We start from the raw sequence: 25,197 nt of genomic DNA on the forward strand, positions 1-25,197 counted from the left end.
TGGACTGTTAGCTGGGTGGTACACCTCCTCCCTACACCTCCTCCCTACACCTCCTCCCTATAGCTGGACTGTTAGCTGGGTGGTACACCTCCTCCCTACACCTCCTCCCTATAGCTGGACTGTTAGCTGGGTGGTACACCTCCTCCCTACACCTCCTCCCTACACCTCCTCCCTATAGCTGGACTGTTAGCTGGGTGGTACACCTCCTCCCTATACCTCCTCTCTACACCTCCTCCCTATAGCTGGACTGTTAGCTGGGTGGTACACCTCCTCCCTACACCTCCTCCCTACACCTCCTCCCTATAGCTGGACTGTTAGCTGGGTGGTACACCTCCTCCCTACACCTCCTCCCTACACCTCCTCCCTATAGCTGGACTGTTAGCTGGGTGGTACACCTCCTCCCTACACCTCCTCCCTACACCTCCTCCCTATAGCTGGACTGTTAGCTGGGTGGTACACCTCCTCCCTACACCTCCTCCCTACACCTCCTCCCTATAGCTGGACTGTTAGCTGGGTGGTACACCTCCTCCCTACACCTCCTCCCTACACCTCCTCCCCCCCTATAGCTGGACTGTTAGCTGGGTGGTACACCTCCTCCCTATACCTCCTCCCCTACACCTCCTCCCTATAGCTGGACTGTTAGCTGGGTGGTACACCTCCTCCCTACACCTCCTCCCTACACCTCCTCCCTATAGCTGGACTGTTAGCTGGGTGGTACACCTCCTCCCTACACCTCCTCCCTACACCTCCTCCCTATAGCTGGACTGTTAGCTGGGTGGTACACCTCCTCCCTACACCTCCTCCTCCCTCCTCCCTCCTCCCCCTATAGCTGGACTGTTAGCTGGGTGGTACACCTCCTCCCTACCTCCTCCCTACACCTCCTCCCTATAGCTGGACTGTCAGCTGGGTGGTACACCTCCTCCCTACACCTCCTCCCTATAGCTGGACTGTTAGCTGGGTGGTACACCTCCTCCCTTCACCTCCTCCCTACACCTCCTCCCTACTGGACTGTTAGCTGGGTGGTACCTCCTCCCTACACCTCCTCCCTATAGCTGGACTGTTAGCTGGGTGGTACACCTCCTCCCTACACCTCCTCCCTACACCTCCTCCCTATAGCTGGACTGTTAGCTGGGTGGTACACCTCCTCCCTACACCTCCTCCCTATAGCTGGACTGTTAGCTGGGTGGTACACCTCCTCCCTACACCTCCTCCCTACACCACCTCCCTACACCTCCTCCCTATAGCTGGACTGTTAGCTGGGTGGTACATCTCCTCCCTACACCTCCTCCCTACACCTCCTCCCTATAGCTGGACTGTTAGCTGGGTGGTACACCTCCTCCCTACACCTCCTCCCTACAGCTGGACTGTTAGCTGGACTGTTAGCTGGGTGGTACACCTCCTGCCTACACCTCCTCCCTACAGCTGGACTGTTAGCTGGGTGGTACATATCCTCCCTACACCTCCTCCCTACCTCCTCCCTACACCTCCTCCCTACAGCTGGACTGTTAGCTGGGTGGTACACCTCCTCCCTACACCTCCTCCCTACACCTCCTCCCTATAGCTGGACTGTTAGTTGGGTGATACACCTCCTCCCTACACCTCCTCCCTACAGCTCCTCCCTATAGCTGGACTGTTAGCTGGGTGGTACACCTCCTCCCTACACCTCCTCCCTACACCACCTCCCTATAGCTGTACTGTTAGCTGGGTGGTACACCTCCTCCCTATACCTCCTCCCTACACCTCCTCCCTATAGCTGGACTGTTAGCTGGGTGGAACACCTCCTCCCTACACCTCCTCCCTACACCTCCTCCCTATAGCTGGACTGTTAGCTGGGTGGTACACCTCCTCCCTACACCTCCTCCCTATAGCTGGACTGTTAGCTGGGTGGTACACCTCCTCCCTACACCTCCTCCCTACACCTCCTCCCTACACCTCCTCCCTATAGCTGGACTGTTAGCTGGGTGGTACACCTCCTCCCTATACCTCCTCCTCCACCTCCTCCCTATAGCTGGACTGTTAGCTGGGTGGTACACCTCCTCCCTACACCTCCTCCCTACACCTCCTCCCTATAGCTGGACTGTTAGCTGGGTGGTACACCTCCTCCCTACAGCTGGACTGTTAGCTGGGTGGTACATATCCTCCCTACACCTCCTCCCTACAGCTGGACTGTTAGCTGGGTGGTACACCTCCTCCCTACACCTCCTCCCTACACCTCCTCCCTATAGCTGGACTGTTAGCTGGGTGGTACTCCTCCTCCCTACACCTCCTCCCTACAGCTCCTCCCTATAGCTGGACTGTTAGCTGGGTGGTACACCTCCTCCCTACACCTCCTCCCTACACCACCTCCCTATAGCTGTACTGTTAGCTGGGTGGTACACCTCCTCCCTATACCTCCTCCCTACACCTCCTCCCTATAGCTGGACTGTTAGCTGGGTGGAACACCTCCTCCCTACACCTCCTCCCTACACCTCCTCCCTATAGCTGGACTGTTAGCTGGGTGGTACACCTCCTCCCTACACCTCCTCCCTACACCTCCTCCCTATAGCTGGACTGTTAGCTGGGTGGTACACCTCCTCCCTACACCTCCTCCCTACACCTCCTCCCTACACCTCCTCCCTATAGCTGGACTGTTAGCTGGGTGGTACACCTCCTCCCTATACCTCCTCTCTACACCTCCTCCCTATAGCTGGACTGTCAGCTGGGTGGTACACCTCCTCCCTATACCTCCTCCCTATAGCTGGACTGTTAGCTGGGTGGTACATCTCCTCCCTTCACCTCCTCCCTACACCTCCTCCCTACACCTCCTCCCTATACCTCCTCCCTACACCTCCTCCCTATAGCTGGACTGTTAGCTGGGTGGTACACCTCCTCCCTACACCTCCTCCCTACACCTCCTCCCTATAGCTGGACTGTTAGCTGGGTGGTACACCTCCTCCCTACACCTCCTCCCTATAGCTGGACTGTTAGCTGGGTGGTACACCTCCTCCCTACACCTCCTCCCTATAGCTGGACTGTTAGCTGGGTGGTACACCTCCTCCCTACACCTCCTCCCTATAGCTGGACTGTTAGCTGGGTGGTACACCTCCTCCCTACACCTCCTCCCTACACCTCCTCCCTATAGCTGGACTGTTAGCTGGGTGGTACACCTCCTCCCTACACCTCCTCCCTATAGCTGGACTGTTCGCTGGGTGGTACACCTCCTCCCTACACCTCCTCTCTATAGCTGGACTGTTAGCTGGGTGGTACACCTCCTCCCTATACCTCCTCCCTACACCTCCTCCCTATAGCTGGACTGTTAGCTGGGTGGTACACCTCCTCCCTACACCTCCTCCCTATAGCTGGACTGTTAGCTGGGTGGTACATCTCCTCCCTACACCTCCTCCCTATAGCTGGACTGTTAGCTGGGTGGTACACCTCCTCCCTATACCTCCTCCCTACACCTCCTCCCTATAGCTGGACTTTTAGCTGGGTGGTACACCTCCTCCCTACACCTCCTCCCTACACCTCCCCCTATAGCTGGACTGTTAGCTGGGTGGTACACCTCCTCCCTATACCTCCTCCCTACACCTCCTCCCTATAGCTGGACTGTTAGCTGGGTGGTACACCTCCTCCCTATACCTCCCCCTACACGTCCTCCCTATAGCTGGACTGTTAGCTGGGTGGTACACCTCCTCCCTACACCTCCTCCCTATAGCTGGACTGTTAGCTGGGTGGTACACCTCCTCCCTACACCTCCTCCCTATAGCTGGACTGTCAGCTGGGTGGTACACCTCCTCCCTACACCTCCTCCCTACACCTCCTCCCTATAGCTGGACTGTTAGCTGGGTGGTACACCTCCTCCCTACACCTCCTCCCTACACCTCCTCCCAATAGCTGGACTGTTAGCTGGGTGGTACACCTCCTCCCTACACCTCCTCCCTATAGCTGGACTGTTAGCTGGGTGGTACACCTCCTCCCTATACCTCCTCCCTACACCTCCTCCCTATAGCTGGACTGTTAGCTGGGTGGTACACCTCCTCCCTATAGCTGGACTGTTAGCTGGGTGGTACACCTCCTCCCTACACCTCCTCCCTACACCTCCTCCCTATAGCTGGACTGTTAGCTGGGTGGTACACCTCCTCCCTATACCTCCTCCCTACACCTCCTCCCTATAGCTGGACTGTTAGCTGGGTGGTACACCTCCTCCCTACACCTCCTCCCTACACCTCCTCCCTATAGCTGTACTGTTAGCTGGGTGGTACACCTCCTCCCTATACCTCCTCCCTACACCTCCTCCCTATAGCTGGACTGTTAGCTGGGTGGTACACCTCCTCCCTACACCTCCTCCCTACACCTCCTCCCTACACCTCCTCCCTATAGCTGGACTGTTAGCTGGGTGGTACACCTCCTCCCTACACCTCCTCCCTATAGCTGGACTGTTAGCTGGGTGGTACACCTCCTCCCTACACCTCCTCCCTACACCTCCTCCTCCTATAGCTGGACTGTTAGCTGGGTGGTACACCTCCTCCCTATACCTCCTCCCTACACCTCCTCCCTATAGCTGGACTGTCAGCTGAGTGGTACACCTCCTCCCTATACCTCCTCCCTACACGTCCTCCCTATAGCTGGACTGTTAGCTGGGTGGTACATCTCCTCCCTTCACCTCCTCCCTACACCTCCTCCCTACACCTCCTCCCTACACCTCCTCCCTATAGCTGGACTGTTAGCTGGGTGGTACACCTCCTCCCTACACCTCCTCCCTACACCTCCTCCCTATAGCTGGACTGTTAGCTGGTTGGTACACCTCCTCCCTACACCTCCTCCCTACACCTCCTCCCTCCTCCCTACACCTCCTCCCTTCACCTCCTCCCTATATCTGGACTGTTAGCTGGGTGGTACAGCTCCTCCCTACACCTCCTCCCTATAGCTGGACTGTTAGCTAGGTGGTACACCTCCTCCCTACACCTCCTCCCTACACCTCCTCCCTATAGCTGGACTGTTAGCTGGGTGGTACACCTCCTCCCTACAACTCCTTCCTACACCTCCTCCCTACAGCTGGACTGTTAGCTGGACTGTTAGCTGGGTGGTACACCTCCTCCCTACACCTCCTCCCTAAAGCTGGAGTGTTAGCTGGGTGGTACATCTCCTCCCTACACCTCCTCCCTACACCTCCTCCCTACAGCTGGACTGTTAGCTGGGTGGTACACCTCCTCCCTACACCTCCTCCCTACACCTCCTCCCTATAGCTGGACTTTTAGCTGGGTGGTACACCTCCTCCCTACACCTCCTCCCTACAGCTGGACTGTTAGCTGGGTGGTACACCTCCTCCCTACACCTCCTCCCTACACCTCCTCCCTATAGCTGGACTGTTAGCTGGGTGGTACACCTCCTCCCTACAGCTCCTCCCTACACCTCCTCCCTACAGCTCCTCCCTATAGCTGGACTGTTAGCTGGGTGGTACACCTCCTCCCTACCCCTCCTCCCTACACCTCCTCCCTACACCTCCTCCCTATAGCTGGACTGTTAGCTGGGTGGTACACCTCCTCCCTACACCTCCTCCCTACACCTCCTCCCTACAGCTGGACTGTTAGCTGGGTGGTACACCTCCTCCCTACACCTCCTCCCTACAGCTGGACTGTTAGCTGGGTGGTACACCTCCTCCCTACACCTCCTCCCTACAGCTGGACTGTTAGCTGGGTGGTACACCTCCTCCCTACACCTCCTCCCTACAGCTGGACTGTTAGCTGGGTGGTACACCTCCTCCCTACACCTCCTCCCTATAGCTGGACTGTTAGCTGGGTGGTACACCTCCTCCCTACACCTCCTCCCTACAGCTGGACTGTTAGCTGGGTGGTACACCTCCTCCCTACACCTCCTCCCTACACCATCCTCCCTATAGCTGGACTGTTAGCTGGGTGGTACACCTCCTCCCTACACCTCCTCCCTATAGCTGGACTGTTAGCTGGGTGGTACACCTCCTCCCTACACCTCCTCCCTATAGCTGGACTGTTAGCTGGGTGGTACACCTCCTCCCTACACCTCCTCCCTACACCTCCTCCCTAAAGCTGGACAGTTAGCTGGGTGGTACACCTCCTCCCTACACCTCCTCCCTATAGCTGAACTGTTAGCTGGGTGGTACACCTCCTCCCTACACCTCCTCCCTATAGCTGGACTGTTAGCTGGGTGGTACACCTCCTCCCTACACCTCCTCCCTATAGCTGGACTGTTAGCTGGGTGGTACACCTCCTCCCTACACCTCCTCCCTACACCTCCTCCCTATAGCTGGACTGTTAGCTGGGTGGTACACCTCCTCCCTACACCTCCTCCCTACACCTCCTCCCTATAGCTGGACTGTTAGCTGGGTGGTACACCTCCTCCCTACACCTCCTCCCTATAGCTGGACTGTTAGCTGGGTGGTACACCTCCTCCCTATAGCTGGACTGTTAGCTGGGTGGTACACCTCCTCCCTATAGCTGGACTGTTAGCTGGGTGGTACACCTCCTCCCTACACCTCCTCCCTATAGCTGGACTGTTAGCTGGGTGGTACACCTCCTCCCTACACCTCCTCCCTACACCACCTCCCTATAGCTGGACTGTTAGCTGGGTGGTACACCTCCTCCCTACAGCTCCTCCCTACAGCTCCTCCCTACACCTCCTCCCTACACCTCCTCCCTATAGCTGGACTGTTAGCTGGGTGGTACACCTCCTCCCTACACCTCCTCCCTACACCTCCTCCCTATAGCTGGACTGTTAGCTGGGTGGTACACCTCCTCCCTACACCTCCTCCCTATAGCTGGACTGTTAGCTGTGTGGTACACCTCCTCCCTACACCTCCTCCCTACACCTCCTCCCTATAGCTGGACTGTTAGCTGGGTGGTACACCTCCTCCCTACACCTCCTCCCTACACCTCCTCCCTACAGCTGGACTGTTAGCTGGGTGGTACACCTCCTCCCTACACCTCCTCCTTAAAGCTGGACTGTTAGCTGGGTGGTACACCTCCTCCCTACACCTCCTCCCTATAGCTGGACTGTTAGCTGGGTGGTACACCTCCTCCCTACACCTCCTCCCTATAGCTGGACTGTTAGCTGGGTGGTACACCTCCTCCCTACACCTCCTCCCTACACCTCCTCCCTATAGCTGGACTGTTAGTTAGCTGGGTGGTACACCTCCTCCCTACACCTCCTCCCTATAGCTGGACTGTTAGCTGGGTGGTACACCTCCTCCCTACACCTCCTCCCTACACCTCCTCCCTACACCTCCTCCCTATAGCTGGACTGTTAGTTAGCTGGGTGGTACACCTCCTCCCTACACCTCCTCCCTACAGCTGGACTGTTAGCTGGGTGGTACACCTCCTCCCTACACCTCCTCCCTACACCTCCTCCCTAAAGCTGGACTGTTAGCTGGGTGGTACACCTCCTCCCTACACCTCCTCCGTATAGCTGGACTGTTAGCTGGGTGGTACACCTCCTCCCTACACCTCCTCCCCCTATAGCTGGACTGTTAGCTGGGTGGTACACCTCCTCCCTACACCTCCTCCCTATAGCTGGACTGTTAGCTGGGTGGTACACCTCCTCCCTACACCTCCTCCCTACACCTTCTCCCTATAGCTGGACTGTTAGCTGGGTGGTACACCTCCTCCCTACACCTCCTCCCTACACCTCCTCCCTATAGCTGGACTGTTAGCTGGGTGGTACACCTCCTCCCTACACCTCCTCCCTACACCTCCTCCCTATAGCTGGACTGTTAGCTGGGTGGTACACCTCCTCCCTATAGCTGGACTGTTAGCTGGGTGGTACACCTCCCCCTACACCTCCTCCTTAAAGCTGGACTGTTAGCTGGGTGGTACACCTCCTCCCTACACCTCCTCCCTATAGCTGGACTGTTAGCTGGGTGGTACACCTCCTCCCTACACCTCCTCCCTATAGCTGGACTGTTAGCTGGGTGGTACACCTCCTCCCTACACCTCCTCCCTACACCTCCTCCCTATAGCTGGACTGTTAGTTAGCTGGGTGGTACACCTCCTCCCTACACCTCCTCCCTATAGCTGGACTGTTAGCTGGGTGGTACACCTCCTCCCTACACCTCCTCCCTACACCTCCTCCCTACACCTCCTCCCTATAGCTGGACTGTTAGTTAGCTGGGTGGTACACCTCCTCCCTACACCTCCTCCCTACAGCTGGACTGTTAGCTGGGTGGTACACCTCCTCCCTACACCTCCTCCCTACACCTCCTCCCTAAAGCTGGACTGTTAGCTGGGTGGTACACCTCCTCCCTACACCTCCTCCGTATAGCTGGACTGTTAGCTGGGTGGTACACCTCCTCCCTACACCTCCTCCCTATAGCTGGACTGTTAGCTGGGTGGTACACCTCCTCCCTACACCTCCTCCCTATAGCTGGACTGTTAGCTGGGTGGTACACCTCCTCCCTACACCTCCTCCCTACACCTTCTCCCTATAGCTGGACTGTTAGCTGGGTGGTACACCTCCTCCCTACACCTCCTCCCCCTACCTACACTCCTCCCTATAGCTGGACTGTTAGCTGGGTGGTACACCTCCTCCCTACACCTCCTCCCTACACCTCCTCCCTATAGCTGGACTGTTAGCTGGGTGGTACACCTCCTCCCTATAGCTGGACTGTTAGCTGGGTGGTACACCTCCTCCCTATAGCTGGACTGTTAGCTGGGTGGTACACCTCCTCCCTACACCTCCTCCCTACACCTCCTCCCTATAGCTGGACTGTTAGCTGGGTGGTACACCTCCTCCCTACACCTCCTCCCTATAGCTGGACTGTTAGCTGGGTGGTACACCTCCTCCCTACACCTCCTCCCTACACCTCCTCCCTATAGCTGGACTGTTAGCTGGGTGGTACACCTCCTCCCTACAGCTCCTCCCTACAGCTCCTCCCTACACCTCCTCCCTACACCTCCTCCCTACACCTCCTCCCTATAGCTGGACTGTTAGCTGAGTGGTACACCTCCTCCCTACACCTCCTCCCTACACCTCCTCCCTATAGCTGGACTGTTAGCTGGGTGGTACACCTCCTCCCTACACCTCCTCCCTATAGCTGGACTGTTAGCTGGGTGGTACACCTCCTCCCTACACCTCCTCCCTACACCTCCTCCCTATAGCTGGACTGTTAGCTGGGTGGTACACCTCCTCCCTACACCTCCTCCCTATAGCTGGACTGTTAGCTGGGTGGTACACCTCCTCCCTACACCTCCTCCCTACACCTCCTCCCTAAAGCTGGACTGTTAGCTGGGTGGTACACCTCCTCCCTATAGCTGGACTGTTAGCTGGGTGGTACACCTCCTCCCTATAGCTGGACTGTTAGTTAGCTGGGTGGTACACCTCCTCCCTACACCTCCTCCCTACACCTTCTCCCTACAGCTGGACTGTTAGCTGGGTGGTACACCTCCTCCCTACACCTGCTCCCTACACCTCCACCCTACACCTCCTATGAATCACTGATGCATTTGGTTAATGTCGTATGAAAATATTTGCCATATTAATCCATTTTCTAATAAGTTCCATGCAATTTAGTTAATTTCCTGCTAAATTTTTATATATTGTTGAATTTAGTTTTAATTTGGTTTTAACCTTAATGATAACCTTAATGAACATAATGATAGCTTTCGTGGGGCGGTAGGTAGCCTAGTGGTGAGAGCGTTGGACTAGTAACCGAATCCCCTATCTCACAAGGTAAAAATCTGTCGTTCTGCCCCTGAACAAGGCACTGTTCCTTGGCCGTCATTAAAAATAAGAATTTGTTCTTAACTGATTTAACTAGTTAAATAAAGGTCAAATAAAAAAATAGTGTTGAAATAACATGATAATAATAGTGAAATACTTTCCCCAGAATAATTCTGTCCTCTGTGTTGTATGGCATAGGATGATGTTCCTGACTGTAGTGTTCACTTCTGGATAATGTCCTGACCCAGTGTTGTCTGCTGTACGATGATGTCCTGACCCCTGACCCAGTGTTCTCTGCTGTACGATGATGTCCTGACCCCTGACCCAGTGTTCTCTGCTGTACGATGATGTCCTGACCCCTGACCCAGTGTTCTCTGCTGTACGATGATGTCCTGACCCCTGACCCAGTGTTCTCTGCTGTACGATGATGTCCTGACCCCTGACCCAGTGTTCTCTGCTGTACGATGATGTCCTGACCCCTTAACTCTCACTCTCTTTCTCCAGATGACCTGTCTTGTGTCATGTCCCAGTGGTCTGCTAGTCATTGGCTACCTCCTCGCACTATCCTCCGTCAACACCCAGTCAGAGATATGGACCAATGAAGGTAAGAGACACTAACCTAACCCCTTACAGCTCCCCTGTATGATATGGACCAATGATGTAAAGACAGACTCATCCCTGAATCAGCCATACTGTGTAACAGAGCTGTAGTCCCTGTTACTACCGGCTACCCCCCGATACTCTACCCTGCACCTTAGAGACTGTTACTACCGGCTACTACCCGGTACTCTACCCTGCACCTTAGAGACTGTTACTACCGGCTACCACCCGGTACTCTAACCTGCACCTCAGAGACTGTTACTACCGGCTACCACCCGGTACTCTAACCTGCCCCTTAGAGACTGTTACTACCGGCTACCACCCGGTACTCTACCCTGCACCTTAGAGACTGTTACTACCGGCTACCACGTAGTACTCTACCCTGCACCTTAGAGACTGTTACTACCGGCTACCACCCGGTACTCTCCTGCACCTTAGAGACTGTTACTACCGGCTACCACCCGGTCCTCTACCCTGCACCTTAGAGACTGTTACTACCGGCTACCACCCAGTACTCTACCCTACACCTTAGAGACTGTTACTACCGGCTACCACCCGGTACTCTACCCTGCACCTTAGAGACTGCTACCACCCGGTACTCTACCCTGCACCTTAGAGACTGTTACTACCGGCTACCACCCGGTACTCTACCCTACACCTTAGAGACTGTTACTACCGGCTACCACCCGGTACTCTACCCTGCACCTTAGAGACTGTTACTACCGGCTACCACCCGGTACTCTAACCTGCACCTTAGAGACTGTTACTACCGGCTACCACCCGGCACTCTACCCTGCACCTTAGAGACTGTTACTACCGGCTACCACCCGGTACTCTACCCTGCACCTTAGAGACTGTTACTACCGGCTACCACCCGGTACTCTACCCTGCACCTTAGAGACTGTTACTACCGGCTACCACCCGGTACTCTACCCTGCACCTTAGAGACTGCTGCCCATAGTCATTGGTCACTTTAATCATGTTTATAGTACCTTCAGGAAGTATTCACACCCCGTGACATTTTTTGGGGGGGATTAAGATTGAGATTAAGATTGGGATTAAGATTGGGATTAAAATTGAGATTTTGAGTAAAAGTCTAAAAATATCTGGTTTCAACTGTCCTAAATGCAGTGATGGAAAAAGTACTCAATATCATTCCTTACCAAGCAAACCAGATGACACCAATCTTTTTTTAAATTAGATTTACAGACTGTTACAGGTTTTGCTTTCTCCGTTTATATTTAGAGATTGCACGTTGAACGTAGGGCGCACAGATTGGCGGCACCTCATTACTAATGTGTTACACCTGTGCTGGCATGTCCATCTTGTTAGTCGGAAGGGGTTTCACCTGTGCTTGCTCAGGTAATATTTAAGAGTGGCTGGCCCAGGTGATATTTAGGAGAGGCTGGCCCAGGTAATATTTAAGAGCGGCTGGCCCAGGTGATATTTAGGAGTGGCTGGCCCAGGTGATATTTAGGAGTGGCTGGCCCAGGTGATATTTAAGAGTGGCTGGCCCAGGTGATATTTAAGAGTGGCTGGCCCAGGTGATATTTAAAGAGTGGCTGGCCCAGGTGATATTTAGGAGTGGCTGGCCCAGATGATTTTTAGGGCTGGCCCAGTGGCTGGCCCAGGTGATATTTAGGAGTGGCTGGCCCAGGTGATATTTAGGAGTGGCTGGCCCAGGTGATATTTAGGAGTGGCTGGCCCAGATGATATTTAGGAGTGGCTGGCCCAGATGATATTTAAGAGTGGCTGGCCCAGATGATATTTAAAGAGTGGCTGGCCCAGGTGATATTTAAGTGTGGCTGGCCCAGATCATATTTAGGAGTGGCTGGCCCAGGTGATATTTAAAGAGTGGCTGGCCCAGATGATATTTAAAGAGTGGCTGGCCCAGATGATATTTAAAGAGTGGCTGGCCCAGGTGATATTTAGGAGTGGCTGGCCCAGGTGATATTTAGGAGTGGCTGGCCCAGGTGATATTTAAGAGTGGCTGGCTCAGGTGATATTTAAGAGTGGCTGGCTCAGGTGATATTTAAGAATGGCTGGCCCAGGTGATATTTAAGAGTGGCTGGCCCAGGTGATATTTAAGAGTGGCTGGCCCAGGTGATATTTAAGTGTGGCTGGCCCAGGTGATATTTAAGAGTGGCTGGCCCAGGTGATATATAAGAGTGGCTGGCCCAGGTGAAATTTAAGAGTGGCTGGCCTAGGTGATATTTAAGAGTGGCTGGCCTAGGTGATATTTAAGAGTGGCTGGCCCAGGTGATATTTAAGAGTGGCTGGCCCAGGTGATATTTAAGAGTGGCTGGCCCAGGTGATATTTAAGAGTGGCTGGCCCAGGTGATGATTTAAGAGTGGCTGGCCCAGGTGATATTTAAGAGTGGCTGGCCCAGGTGATATTTAAGAGTGGCTGGCCCAGGTGATATTTAAGAGTGGCTGGCCCAGGTGATATTTAAGAGTGGCTGGCCTAGGTGATATTTAAGAGTGGCTGGCCCAGGTGATATTTAAGAGTGGCTGGCCCAGGTGATATTTAAGAGTGGCTGGCCCAGGTGATATTTAAGAGTGGCTGGCCCAGGTGATATTTAAGACTGGCTGGCCCAGGTGATATTTAAGAGTGGCTGGCCCAGGTGATATTTAAGAGTGGCTGGCCCAGGTGATATTTAAGAGTGGCTGGCCTAGGTGATATTTAAGAGTGGCTGGCCTGGCAGGTGATATTTAAGAGTGGCTGGCGAGTGGCTAGGTGATATTTAAGAGTGGCTGGCCTAGGTGATATTTAAGAGTGGCTGGCCCAGGTGATATTTAAGAGTGGCTGGCCCAGGTGATATTTAAGAGTGGCTGGCCCAGGTGATATTTAAGAGTGGCTGGCCCAGGTGATATTTAAGAGTGGCTGGCCCAGGTGATATTTAGAGTGGCTGGCCCAGGTGGCTGGCCTAGGTGATGGCTAAGAGTGGCTGGCCCAGGTGATATTTAAGAGTGGCTGGCCCAGGTGATATTTAAGTGTGGCTGGCCCAGGTGATATTTAAGAGTGGCTGGCCCAGGTGATATATAAGAGTGGCTGGCCCAGGTGATATTTAAGAGTGGCTGGCCCAGGTGATATTTAAGAGTGGCTGGCCTAGGTGATATTTAAGAGTGGCTGGCCCAGGTGATATTTAAGAGTGGCTGGCCCAGGTGATATTTAAGAGTGGCTGGCCCAGGTGATATTTAAGAGTGGCTGGCCCAGGTGATATTTAAGAGTGGCTGGCCTAGGTGATATTTAAGAGTGGCTGGCCTAGGTGATATTTAAGAGTGGCTGGCCCAGGTGATATTTAAGAGTGGCTGGCCCAGGTGAATTTTAAGAGTGGCTGGCCCAGGTGATATTTAAGAGTGGCTGGCCTAGGTGATATTTAAGAGTGGCTGGCCCAGGTGATATTTAAGAGTGGCTGGCCCAGGTGATATTTAAGAGTGGCTGGCCCAGGTGATATTTAAGAGTGGCTGGCCCAGGTGATATTTAAGAGTGGCTGGCCCAGGTGATATTTAAGAGTGGCTGGCCCAGGCTGGCCAGGTGATATTTAAGAGTGGCTGGCCTAGGTGATATTTAAGAGTGGCTGGCCCAGGTGATATTTAAGAGTGGCTGGCCCAGGTGATATTTAAGAGTGGCTGGCCCAGGTGATATTTAAGAGTGTGGCTGGTGATATTTAAGAGTGGCTGGCCCAGGTGATATTTAAGAGTGGCTGGCCCAGGTGATATGAGTGGCTGGCCCAGGTGATATTTAAGAGTGGCTGGCCCAGGTGATTTAAGAGTGGCTAATTAAGAGTGGCTTAAGAGTGGCTGGCCTAGGTGATATTTAAGAGTGGCTGGCCCAGGTGATATTTAAGAGTGGCTGGCCCAGGTGATATTTAAGAGTGGCTGGCCGAGTGGCTGGCCCAGGTGATATTTAAGAGTGGCTGGCCCAGTGCTCCAGATAAGCTTGAGAGATTTTGGGGAGAGCTACACTTCACATCAGCTCAACCTTTTCAGTTTGAAAGATGCCTGATTGTTGGTGTTTCCCCTGTTTTGTTTTTGCTCCATATTATTTTTACTCTCTATCCTAAGTTGTTGTGGGCTTTTATTTTTAGTTTGTCTTTTTGGGAGGCAAACCTAGTGGGTTATCCATGGTGGATGTCTGTTAGAACCACTTACTAGTGGCTTTGACAACTTTGTGGGCCACATGGCTGCCTTTCAGAAGCCCTTTATGTTGTGTTTGGTTGTAAATGATTGTCTTTGTTAGTTCCCTTTGTTGTGAGCGACCTTTTGAGTTTGTCTAGTGGGAACGTAACAGGACAGCCATACTCCAACACTTGTGTTTAGTGAGTCCGCCAGATCAGAGGCAGTAAGGTTGACTACGTGTTATGTTGGGTGTGTGTATGAATTGAACCATTTGCTGTTCTGTTAAGAATTCAAAATGTATGGAGTAAAAAGTACATTATTTTCTTTAGGAAAGTAGTTGAGTAAAAGTTAAATTAAGCAGAAATATATAAAGAAAAGTACATTTTTCATCCCCCAAAAAATATTATTGTGACTTTGCCAGCAGCAAGTAGAATTCGATTTCCAAAAATACAAGGCCTGTAGCTTTCAAATTATATGTCACTTTCTATACCCCCAAACTCACCAGTCCCTATTTAGGGCCCAAAACAACCATTCAGAGTTCAACTGGTTTAATCCCTTTTAGCGGAAATGTATCAATACACCCACTCAGTAGGAACCGCTCAGGGATTTCACCATGAGGCCAATGGGGACTTTAAAACAGTTACAGAGTTTAATGGCTGTGATAGGAGAAAACTGAGGATGGATCAACAACATCTTAGTTACTCCACAATACAAACCTAAATGACAGAGTAAAAATAAGGATGCCTGTGCATGACAAAAAGTATCCAAAACATCCCTCCTGTTTGAAAGAAGGCACTAAAGTAAAACTGCTAAAGAACCTTTATGTCCTGAATACAAAGTGTTATGTTTGGGGCAAATCCAACACAACAAACACGTATTCATGTTCGAGCACTGGCAAAATCCTCAAGGAAAACCTGGTTCAGTCTGCTTTCCAACAGATGCTGGGAGACAAATTCACCTTTCAGCAGGACAATAACCTAATATACACTGGAGATGCTTACCAAAACAACATTGAATTTTCCAGAGTGGCCTAGTTACAGTTTTGACTTAAATCAGTTTCAGAATCTATGGCAAGATTTGAAAATGTTTCTCTAGCAATGGTACAACCAACTTGACAGAGCTTGAATCATTTTAATAAGAATAATGTGTAAATATTGAGCAATCCAGATGTGAAAAGCTCTTAGAGACTTCCCCAGAAAGACTCTGTAATTACAGCTGTAATCGCTGCCACATGTGATTCTAACATGTATTGACTTACGGGTGTCAATTCTTATGTAAATGAGATATTTAAGTATTTAATTTCAAATACATTTGCAAAGATTTCTGAAAACATGTTTTCACTTTGTCATTATGGGAGTATAGTGAGAAACAATAAGGATTCAATCCATTTTGAACCCAGGCTGTAACACAACAGAATGAATACTGTCTGAAGGCACCTATACGGCTGCAAACAGTAGTTTACAAATCCTGACTGTGCCGAAGACTTATGGGGGGACTGTAAAGTGTTTATATATGGCTGCTATGTAACAGCAGACACAACAGAAAGCTGTGTGTAGAGATGACCCACTTTAGGTCATAGAGATATACAATGCTGAGGACTGTCGGCTCTAAATATGTACAAGACTAATGATTGTAGAACTGTTTAGACACAGAGATCTAACAGTTCTAACGTCTTGTCTAGTTTCAGATGTTCAGTATGGGAGGCTGGGGTCCAACGTCACGCTGGTGTGTGGAGCAGCACTAGACAGGTATGTTCCACTGTGACAGGCTCTGGGGATGGGGGGTCTGGACAGGGGGTCTGGACAGGTATGTGTCACTATGACAGGCTCTGGGGGGTCTAGGATGGGTTTGTTCCCTGTGCATAACTGTCTCTGGGGGGTCATATTGTCCTTTCTCCTGGAGGTCACGCTATCATTTGAGTCCCTTCTGAGGTGTAGTCCCTCTTGAGGTGTAGTCCCTCTTGAGGTGTAGTCCCTCTTGAGGTGTAGTCCCTCTTGAGGTGTAGTCCCTCCTGAGGTGTAGTCCCTACTGAGGACACAAGATCCAGCACGCAGTATATGATACAAAAAATGAACTATTTTATTTGACTTATTTCCTATTCAACAAAACTGTATGAATAAGGCTTGAAATGACTTAGACACTTTCTAAATATAGTATAATCAAATTATAAAACCCCTAACACTAAGATTTCACATTCATTATTACTGTAAAATACATAATTGTGGGTTTAGTGTTGGAGTAAATGTGTATATTTTCTAAAGTTCTCTTGATCAAAACATCTGCCCCCATGTGACTTCTAGCTTGACTTCCTGAACTCGTTAGAACCTCGCCTTTCATCTCATATTAATCTTGTCCATCTATGACAAACAGAAAGTGATTTTTGTTAAATGGCTATAAATTCAACCTCTGAATAGTGAGGAAATCATTCTCTCCTGCTGCACTATGATGTAAGGATTGTAGACATGTGCTTTGTCAGTGGCTGTGGTGTAGGGTTCAACCAGGAGTTGATGGACAGTTGGAAGAGCCAATGAAATGGTAGGAGGGACATCCCAGGTTCAAGTGATTTCAGATTTAACATCCTACATCACAGAGGCTATCCGTGGGAACCAGGGCTCTCTCTATCCGTGGGAACCAGGGCTCTCTCTATCCGTGGGAACCAGGGCTCTCTCTATCCGTGGGAACCAGGGCTATCGCTATCCGTGGGAACCAGGGCTATCACTATCCGTGGGAACCAGGGCTATCGCTATCCGTGGGAACCAGGGCTATCACTATCCGTGGGAACCAGGGCTATTGCTATCCGTGGGAACCAGGGCTATCACTATCCATGCGAACTAGGGCTATCGCTATCCGTGGGAACTAGGGCTGTGTCCGCGGGAATCAGGGCTATCGCTATCCGTGGGAACCAGGGCTATCACTATCCGTGGGAACCAGGGCTATCGCTATCCGTGGGAACCAGGGCTATCACTATCCATGCGAACTAGGGCTATCGCTATCCGTGGGAACTAGGGCTATCGATATCCGTGGGAACCAGGGATGTGTCCGCGGGAATCAGGGCTATCACTATCTGTGGGAACCAGGGCTATCGCTATCCATGGGAACCAGGCTGTCGCTATCCGTGGGAACCAGGGCTATCGCTATCCGTGGGAACCAGGGCTATCGCTATCTGTGGGAACGAGGGCTATCGCTATCGGTGGGAACCAGGGCTATCACTATCTGTGGGAACCAGGGCTATCACTATCTGTGGGAACGAGGGCTATCGCTATCGGTGGGAACCAGGGCTATCACTATCTGTGGGAACCAGGGCTATCACTATCTGTGGGAACGAGGGCTATCGCTATCGGTGGGAACCAGGGCTATCGCTATCTGTGGGAACGAGGGCTATCGCTATCGGTGGGAACCAGGGCTATCGGTATCGATGGGAACCAGGGCTATCGCTATCAGTGGGAACCAGGGCTATTGCTATCAGTGGGAACCAGGGCTAGGCCTCAATACAAGCCATTTCCATCTACATTGTCCACAGACGTCATAATGTCTCCACAGGACATCAGTGAAGTGGCGTCTGAACAGAAGTTCCATGTTACCATGGCAGCACCGAGTGACATCAGATGGTCAGCTGGTCCTCCTGCAGGCTGACCACACTGCCGAGGGAAACTACAGCTGCCATGACGACCGGGGACGACTCATCAGGACAACCAGACTGAGGCTGGGGCGTAAGTCTCCCTTCTTCTCCCTTCATAGACTGAGGCTGTGACCTAAATCTTAATCATTCCTTAGAAAGAATACCTGGGGAGAGCTGCAGTCCCTCACACAGTGAGATAAAGCTTGCATATATTGTGTTGTTGATCATGTGATCATCATTTCTCCTCTCTTCTTCCTCAGATCCCCCCGGGCTGCTCAATGTTTCCTGTCGTGTGTCCAATCACAGCCTGGTATTGTGTTCATGGGTGGAGTCTGTGAAGACCCTCCTGCCTGCCCAGTACCACACCTCTTACAGGTGAGCCACCCGTCCTCTCCTCTCCTACCAGCATGGTGCTGTAGGTACACAGATATCAGATATGTTGATAGTGAAGAATCTCTCCTCTCTCCCCCCTCCAGGGGTAATAAGAGCCAGGTGAGGATGTGTGTGGTGTCGTCCCCTCCCCAGAAGCAGTGCACCATCACAGACCCTACCATGTGGCAACACTACCATAACATCAACATCACAGAGACCAACCCTCTGGGGTCACAGACCACCATCCTGATGGTCAAGTTCCATGAGCTCTGTAGGTCACTGCCTCATCTGGACACTGTTTGTCTGTCTGTACCTGTCTGACACTACCTGTCTGTGTGTCTGTCTACATGTCTGTCTTTACATGTCTTGCCTGTACATGTCTGTCTTTACATGTCTGTCTGTCTGTACCTGTCTGTACCTCTCTGTCTGTCTGTACCTGTCTGTCTGTCTGTCTGTCTGTCTGTCTGTCTGTCTGTCTGTCTGTACCTGTCTGTACCTCTCTGTCTGTCTGTACCTCTCTGTCTGTACCTGTCTGTACCTCTCTGTCTGTCTGTACTGGTCTGTCTTAACTTATTTGTACATGTTTGTATTTACCCTTCTGTAGCCCTCTGTCTTTACCTGTCTGTCTTTACTTGTCTGTCTTTACTTGACTGTACCTGTCTGTCTGTACCTGTCTTGTCTGTACCTGTCTGTGTGTGTATGTCTGTCTGTACCTGTATGTCTTTACATGTCTGTCTGTACCTGTATGTCTGTACCTCTCTGTCTGTCTGTACCTGTCTGTACCTCTGTCTGTACCTCTCTGTCTGTCTGTACCTGTCTGTCTGTACCTGTCTGTCTGTACCTCTCTGTCTGTACCTGTCTGTCTGTCTGTCTGTCTGTACCTGTCTGTCTGTCTGTCTGTCTGTACCTCTCTGTCTGTCTGTACCTGTCTGTCTGTACCTCTGTCTGCCTGTACCTGTCTGTACCTCTGTCTGTCTGTACTTGTCTGTCTGTACCTCTCTGTCTGTACATGTCTGTCTGTCTGTATACTTGTTTGTATTTACCCTTCTGTAGCCGTCTGTCTTTACCTGTCTGTCTTTACATGTCTGTCTTTACCTGTCTGTCTTTTCTTGTCTGTACCTGTCTGTCTTTACTTGTCTGTCTTTTCTTGTCTGTACCTGTCTGTCTGTACCTGTATGTCTGTACCCATCTGTCTGTACCGGTCTATCTTTACATGCCTGTACCTGTCTGTACCTGTCTGTCTTTACCTGTCTGTACCTGTCTGTCTTTACCTGTCTGTCTGTACCTGTCTGTACCTGTCTGTCTTTACCTGTCTGTACCTGTCTGTCTTTACCTGTCTCTTTACCTGTCTGTACATGTCTGTCTGTACCTGTCTTTACCCATCTCTTTACCTGTCTGTACCCATCTCTTTACCTGTCTGTACCCATCTCTTTACCTGTCTGTACCCATCTCTTTACTTGTCTGTACCCATCTCTTTACCTGTCTGTACCCATCTCTTTACCTGTCTGTACCCATCTCTTTACCTGTCTGTACCCATCTCTTTACTTGTCTGTACCTGTCTGTACCTGTCTGTACCCATCTCTTCACTTGTCTGTACCCATCTCTTTACTTGTCTGTACCCATCTCTTTACTTGTCTGTACCCATCTCTTTACTTGTCTGTACCCATCTCTTTACTTGTCTGTACCTGTCTGTACCTGTCTGTACCCATCTCTTCACTTGTCTGTACCAAAATCAAATCAAATCAAATGTATTTATATAGCCCTTCATACATCAGCTGATATCTCAAAGTGCTGTACAGAAACCCAGCCTAAAACCCCAAACAGCAAGCAATGCAGGTGTAGAAGCACGGGGCTAGGAAAAACTCCCTAGAAAGGCCAAAACCTAGGAAGAAACCTAGAGAGGAACCAGGCTATGTGGGGTGGCCAGTCCTCTTCTGGCTGTGCCAGGTGGAGATTATAACAGAACATGGCCAAGATGTTCAAATGTTCATAAATGACCAGCATAGTCGTATAATAATAAGGCAGAAGAGTTGAAACTGGAGCAGCAGCACGGTCAGGTGGACTGGGGACAACAAGGAGTCATCATGTCAAGTAGTCCTGGGGCATGGTCCTAGGGCTCAGGTCCTCCGAGAGAGAGAAAGAAAGAGAGAATTAGAGAGAGCATATGTAGGGTGGCCAGTCCTCTTCTGGCTGTGCCGGGTGGAGATTATAACAGAACATGGCCAAGATGTTCAAATGTTCATAAATGACCAGCATGGTCGAATAATAATAAGGCAGAACAGTTGAAACTGGAGCAGCAGCACGGTCAGATGGACTGGGGACAACAAGGAGTCATCATGTCAAGTAGTCCTGGGGCATGGTCCTAGGGCTCAGGTCCTCCGAGAGAGAGAAAGAAAGAGAGAATTAGAGAGAGCATATGTGGGGTGGCCAGTCCTCTTCTGGCTGTGCCGGGTGGAGATTATAACAGAACATGGCCAAGATGTTCAAATGTTCATAAATGACCAGCATGGTCGAATAATAATAAGGCAGAACAGTTGAAACTGGAGCAGCAGCACGGCCAGGTGGACTGGGGACAGCAAGGAGTCATCATGTCAGGTAGTCCTGGGGCATGGTCCTAGGGCTCAGGTCCTCCGAGAGAGAGAGAGAAAGAGAGAATTAGAGAACGCACACTTAGATTCACACAGGACACCGAATAGGACAGGAGAGGTACTCCAGATATAACAAACTGACCCTAGTCCCCCGACACATTAACTACTGCAGCATAAATGTTGGAGGCTGAGACAGGAGGGGTCAGGAGACACTGTGGCCCCATCCTAGGACACCCCCAGACAGGGCCAAACAGGAAGGATATAACCCCACCTACTTTGCCAAAGCACAGCCCCCACACCACTAGAGGGATATCTTCAACCACCAACTTACCATCCTGAGACAAGGCTGAGTATAGCCCACAAAGATCTCCGCCATGGCACAACCCAAGGGGGGGGGCGCCAACCCAGACAGGATGACCACATCAGTGAATCAACCCACTCAGGTGACGCACCCCCTCCAGGGACGGCATGAGAGAGCCCCAGTAAGCCAGTGACCCAGCCCCTGTAATAGGGTTAGAGGCAGAGAATCACAGTGGAAAGAGGGGAACCGGCCAGGCAGAGACAGCAAGGGTGGTTCGTTGCTCCAGAGCCTTTCCGTTCACCTTCCCACTCCTGGGCCAGACTACACTCAATCATATGACCCACTGAAGAGATAAGTCTTCAGTAAGGACTTAAAGGTTGAGACAGAGTTTGCGTCTCTGACATGGGTAGGCAGACCGTTCCATAAAAATGGAGCTCTATAGGAGAAAGCCCTGCCTCCAGCTGTTTGCTTAGAAATTCTAGGGACAATTAGGAGGCCTGCGTCTTGTGACCGTAGCGTACGTGTAGGTATGTACGGCAGGACCAAATCAGAGAGATAGGTAGGAGCAAGCCCATGTAATGCTTTGTAGGTTAGCAGTAAAACCTTGAAATCAGCCCTTGCTTTGACAGGAAGCCAGTGTAGAGAGGCTAGAACTGGAGTAATATGATCAAATGTTTTGGTTATAGTCAGGATTCTAGCAGCCGTATTTAGCACCAACTGAAGTTTATTTAGTGCTTTATCCGGGTAGCCGGAAAGTAGAGCATTGCAGTAGTCTAACCTAGAAGTGACAAAAGCATGGATTAATTTTTCTGCATCATTTTTGGACAGAAAGTTTCTGATTTTTGCAATGTTACGTAGATGGAAAAAAGCTGTCCTTGAAATGGTCTTGATATGTTCTTCAAAAGAGAGATCAGGGTCCAGAGTAACGCCGAGGTCCTTCACAGTTTTATTTGAGACGACTGTACAACCATTAAGATTAATTGTCAGATTCAACAGAAGATCTCTTTGTTTCTTGGGACCTAGAACAAGCATCTCTGTTTTGTCCGAGTTTAAAAGTAGAAATCATCTCTTTACCTGTCTGTACCCATCTCTTTACTTGTCTGTACCCATCTCTATACCTGTCTGTACCTCTCTCTATGTACCTGTCTGTACCCATCTCTTTACCTGTCTGTACCCATCTCTTTACTTGTCTGTACCCATCTCTATACCTGTCTGTACCTCTCTCTATGTACCTGTCTGTACCCATCTCTTTACTTGTCTGTACCCATCTCTATACCTGTCTGTACCTCTCTCTATGTACCTGTCTGTACCCATCTCTTTACCTGTCTGTACCCATCTCTTTACTTGTCTTTACCCATCTCTTTACCCGTCTGTACCTCTCTCTATGTACCTGTCTGTACCCATCTCTTTATCTGGCTGTACCTGTCTGTATCCATCTCTTTACCTGTCTGTACCTCTCTCTATGTACCTGTTTTTACCCATCTCTTTACCTGTCTGTACCTGTCTCTTTACTTGTCTGTACCCATCTCTTTACTTGTCTGTACCCATCTTTTTACCTGTCTGTACCTGTCTGTACTCATCTCTTTACTTATCTGTACCGATCTCTTTTCTTGTCTGTACCTGTCTGTACCTGTCTGTACCCATCTCTTTACTTGTCTGTACCCATCTCTTTACCTGTCTGTGTACCCATCTCTTTACCTGTCTGTACCCAACTTTTTACCTGTCTGTACCCATCTCTAAGTACTTGTCTGTACCTCTCTCTATGTACCTGTCTGTACCCATCTCTTTACCTGTCTGTACCCATCTCTTTACTTGTCTGTACCCATCTCTTTACCTGTCTGCCTGTACCTGTCTGTCTGCCTGTACCTGTCTGTCTGTCTGTACCTATATGTCTGTCTGTCGGTACCTGTCTGTCTGCCTGTACCTGTCTGTCTGTACCTGTCTGTCTGTCTGCCTGTACCTGTCTGTCTGTACCCGTCTGTCTGTCTGTACCCATCTGTCTGTCTGTACCTGTCTGTCTCGCTGTCTGCTGTTCTGATTCTGCTCTTTAGCAATACACAAAATGTGTTAATATCCTAACATGGTTTCTGAACCGTCACCATGTCAATGTTCACAGTGTTGATTCCTAACTACTGTCTCTCTCTGTGTGTGTATCAGTGTGTGTGTGTATCAGTGTGTGTGTATCAATGTGTGTGTGTGCCAGTGTGTGTGTATCAGTGTGTGTGTGTATCAGTGTATCAGTGTGTGTGTGTATCAGTGTGTGTGTGTGCCAGTGTGTGTGTGTATCAGTGTATCAGTGTGTGTGTGTATCAGTGTGTGTGTGTATCAGTGTATCAGTGTGTGTGTGTATCAGTGTGTGTGTGTGCCAGTGTGTGTGTGTGTGCCAGTGTGTGTGTATCAGTGTGTGTGTGTATCAGTGTATCAGTGTGTGTGTGTATCAGTGTGTGTGTGTGCCAGTGTATCAGTGTGTGTGTGTATCAGTGTGTGTGTGTGCCAGTGTGTGTGTGTATCAGTGTATCAGTGTGTGTGTGTATCAGTGTGTGTGTGTATCAGTGTATCAGTGTGTGTGTGTATCAGTGTGTGTGTGTGCCAGTGTGTGTGTGCCAGTGTGTGTGTGTGTGCCAGTGTGTGTGTGTATCAGTGTGTGTGTGTATCAGTGTGTGTGTGTATCAGTGTATCAGTGTGTGTGTGTATCAGTGTGTGTGTGTATCAGTGTATCAGTGTGTGTGTGTATCAGTGTGTGTGTGTATCAATGTGTGTGTGTGCCAGTGTGTGTGTGTATCAGTGTGTGTGTGTATCAGTGTGTGTGTGTATCAGTGTGTGTGTGTATCAGTGTGTGTGTGTATCAGTGTGTGTGTGTATCAGTGTGTGTGTGTATCAGTGTGTGTGTGTATCAGTGTATGTGTGTATCAGTGTGTGTGTGTGTATCAGTGTGTGCGTGTATCAGTGTGTGTGTGTATCAGTGTATCAGTGTGTGTGTGTATCAGTGTATCAGTGTGTGTGTGTGTGTCAGTGTGTGTGTGTATCAGTGTGTGTGTGTATCAGTGTGTGTGTGTGTGTCAGTGTGTGTGTGTGTATCAGTGTGTGTGTGTATCAGTGTGTGTGTGTGTGTCAGTGTGTGTGTGTGTCAGTGTGTGTGTGTATCAGTGTGTGTGTGTATCAGTGTATCAGTGTGTGTGTGTATCAGTGTGTGTGTGTATCAGTGTGTGTGTGTATCAGTGTGTGTGTGTATCAGTGTATCAGTGTGTGTGTGTATCAGTGTGTGTGTGTATCAATGTGTGTGTGTGCCAGTGTGTGTGTGTATCAGTGTGTGTGTGTATCAGTGTGTGTGTGTATCAGTGTGTGTGTGTATCAGTGTGTGTGTGTATCAGTGTGTGTGTGTGTATCAATGTGTGTGTGTGCCAGTGTGTGTGTGTATCAGTGTGTGTGTGTATCAGTGTGTGTGTGTATCAGTGTGTGTGTGTATCAGTGTGTGTGTGTGTATCAGTGTGTGTGTGTGTATCAGTGTGTGTGTGTATCAGTGTGTGTGTGTGTATCAGTGTGTGTGTGTATCAGTGTGTGTGTGTATCAGTGTGTGTGTGTATCAGTGTGTGTGTATCAGTGTGTGTGTGTACCAGTGTGTGTGTGTGTATCAGTGTGTGTGTGTGTATCAGTGTGTGTGTGTATCAGTGTGTGTGTGTATCAGTGTGTGTGTGTATCAGTGTGTGTGTATCAGTGTGTGTGTGTGTATCAGTGTGTGTGTGTATCAGTGTGTGTGTGTATCAGTGTGTGTGTGTATCAGTGTGTGTGTGTATCAGTGTGTGTGTATCAATGTGTGTGTGTGCCAGTGTGTGTGTGTGTGCCAGTGTGTGTGTGTGTACCAGTGTGTGTGTGCACTAGTGTGTGTGTGTGTGCCAGTGTGTGTACCAGTTTGTGTGTACCAGTGT

General features: G+C 50.5%; 1 protein-coding gene across 1 annotated transcript in view; it reads left to right on the plus strand.

Annotated features, from left to right (window-relative positions):
* The window catches only part of il11ra (interleukin 11 receptor, alpha), a 129,184-nt gene that overhangs the window by 75,913 nt on the left and 28,074 nt on the right, over positions 1–25,197 (plus strand). Inside the window, exons 2-6 of the mRNA XM_042327940.1 lie at positions 10,174–10,273; positions 16,073–16,139; positions 17,932–18,101; positions 18,271–18,385; positions 18,487–18,657. Coding sequence (XP_042183874.1) covers positions 10,174–10,273; positions 16,073–16,139; positions 17,932–18,101; positions 18,271–18,385; positions 18,487–18,657 — 623 coding nt within the window. The remainder of the gene's footprint in view (positions 1–10,173; positions 10,274–16,072; positions 16,140–17,931; positions 18,102–18,270; positions 18,386–18,486; positions 18,658–25,197) is intronic.

The sequence above is a fragment of the Oncorhynchus tshawytscha genome, linkage group LG09, assembly GCF_018296145.1.
Source record: "Oncorhynchus tshawytscha isolate Ot180627B linkage group LG09, Otsh_v2.0, whole genome shotgun sequence".
Lineage (NCBI taxonomy): Eukaryota > Metazoa > Chordata > Actinopteri > Salmoniformes > Salmonidae > Oncorhynchus > Oncorhynchus tshawytscha.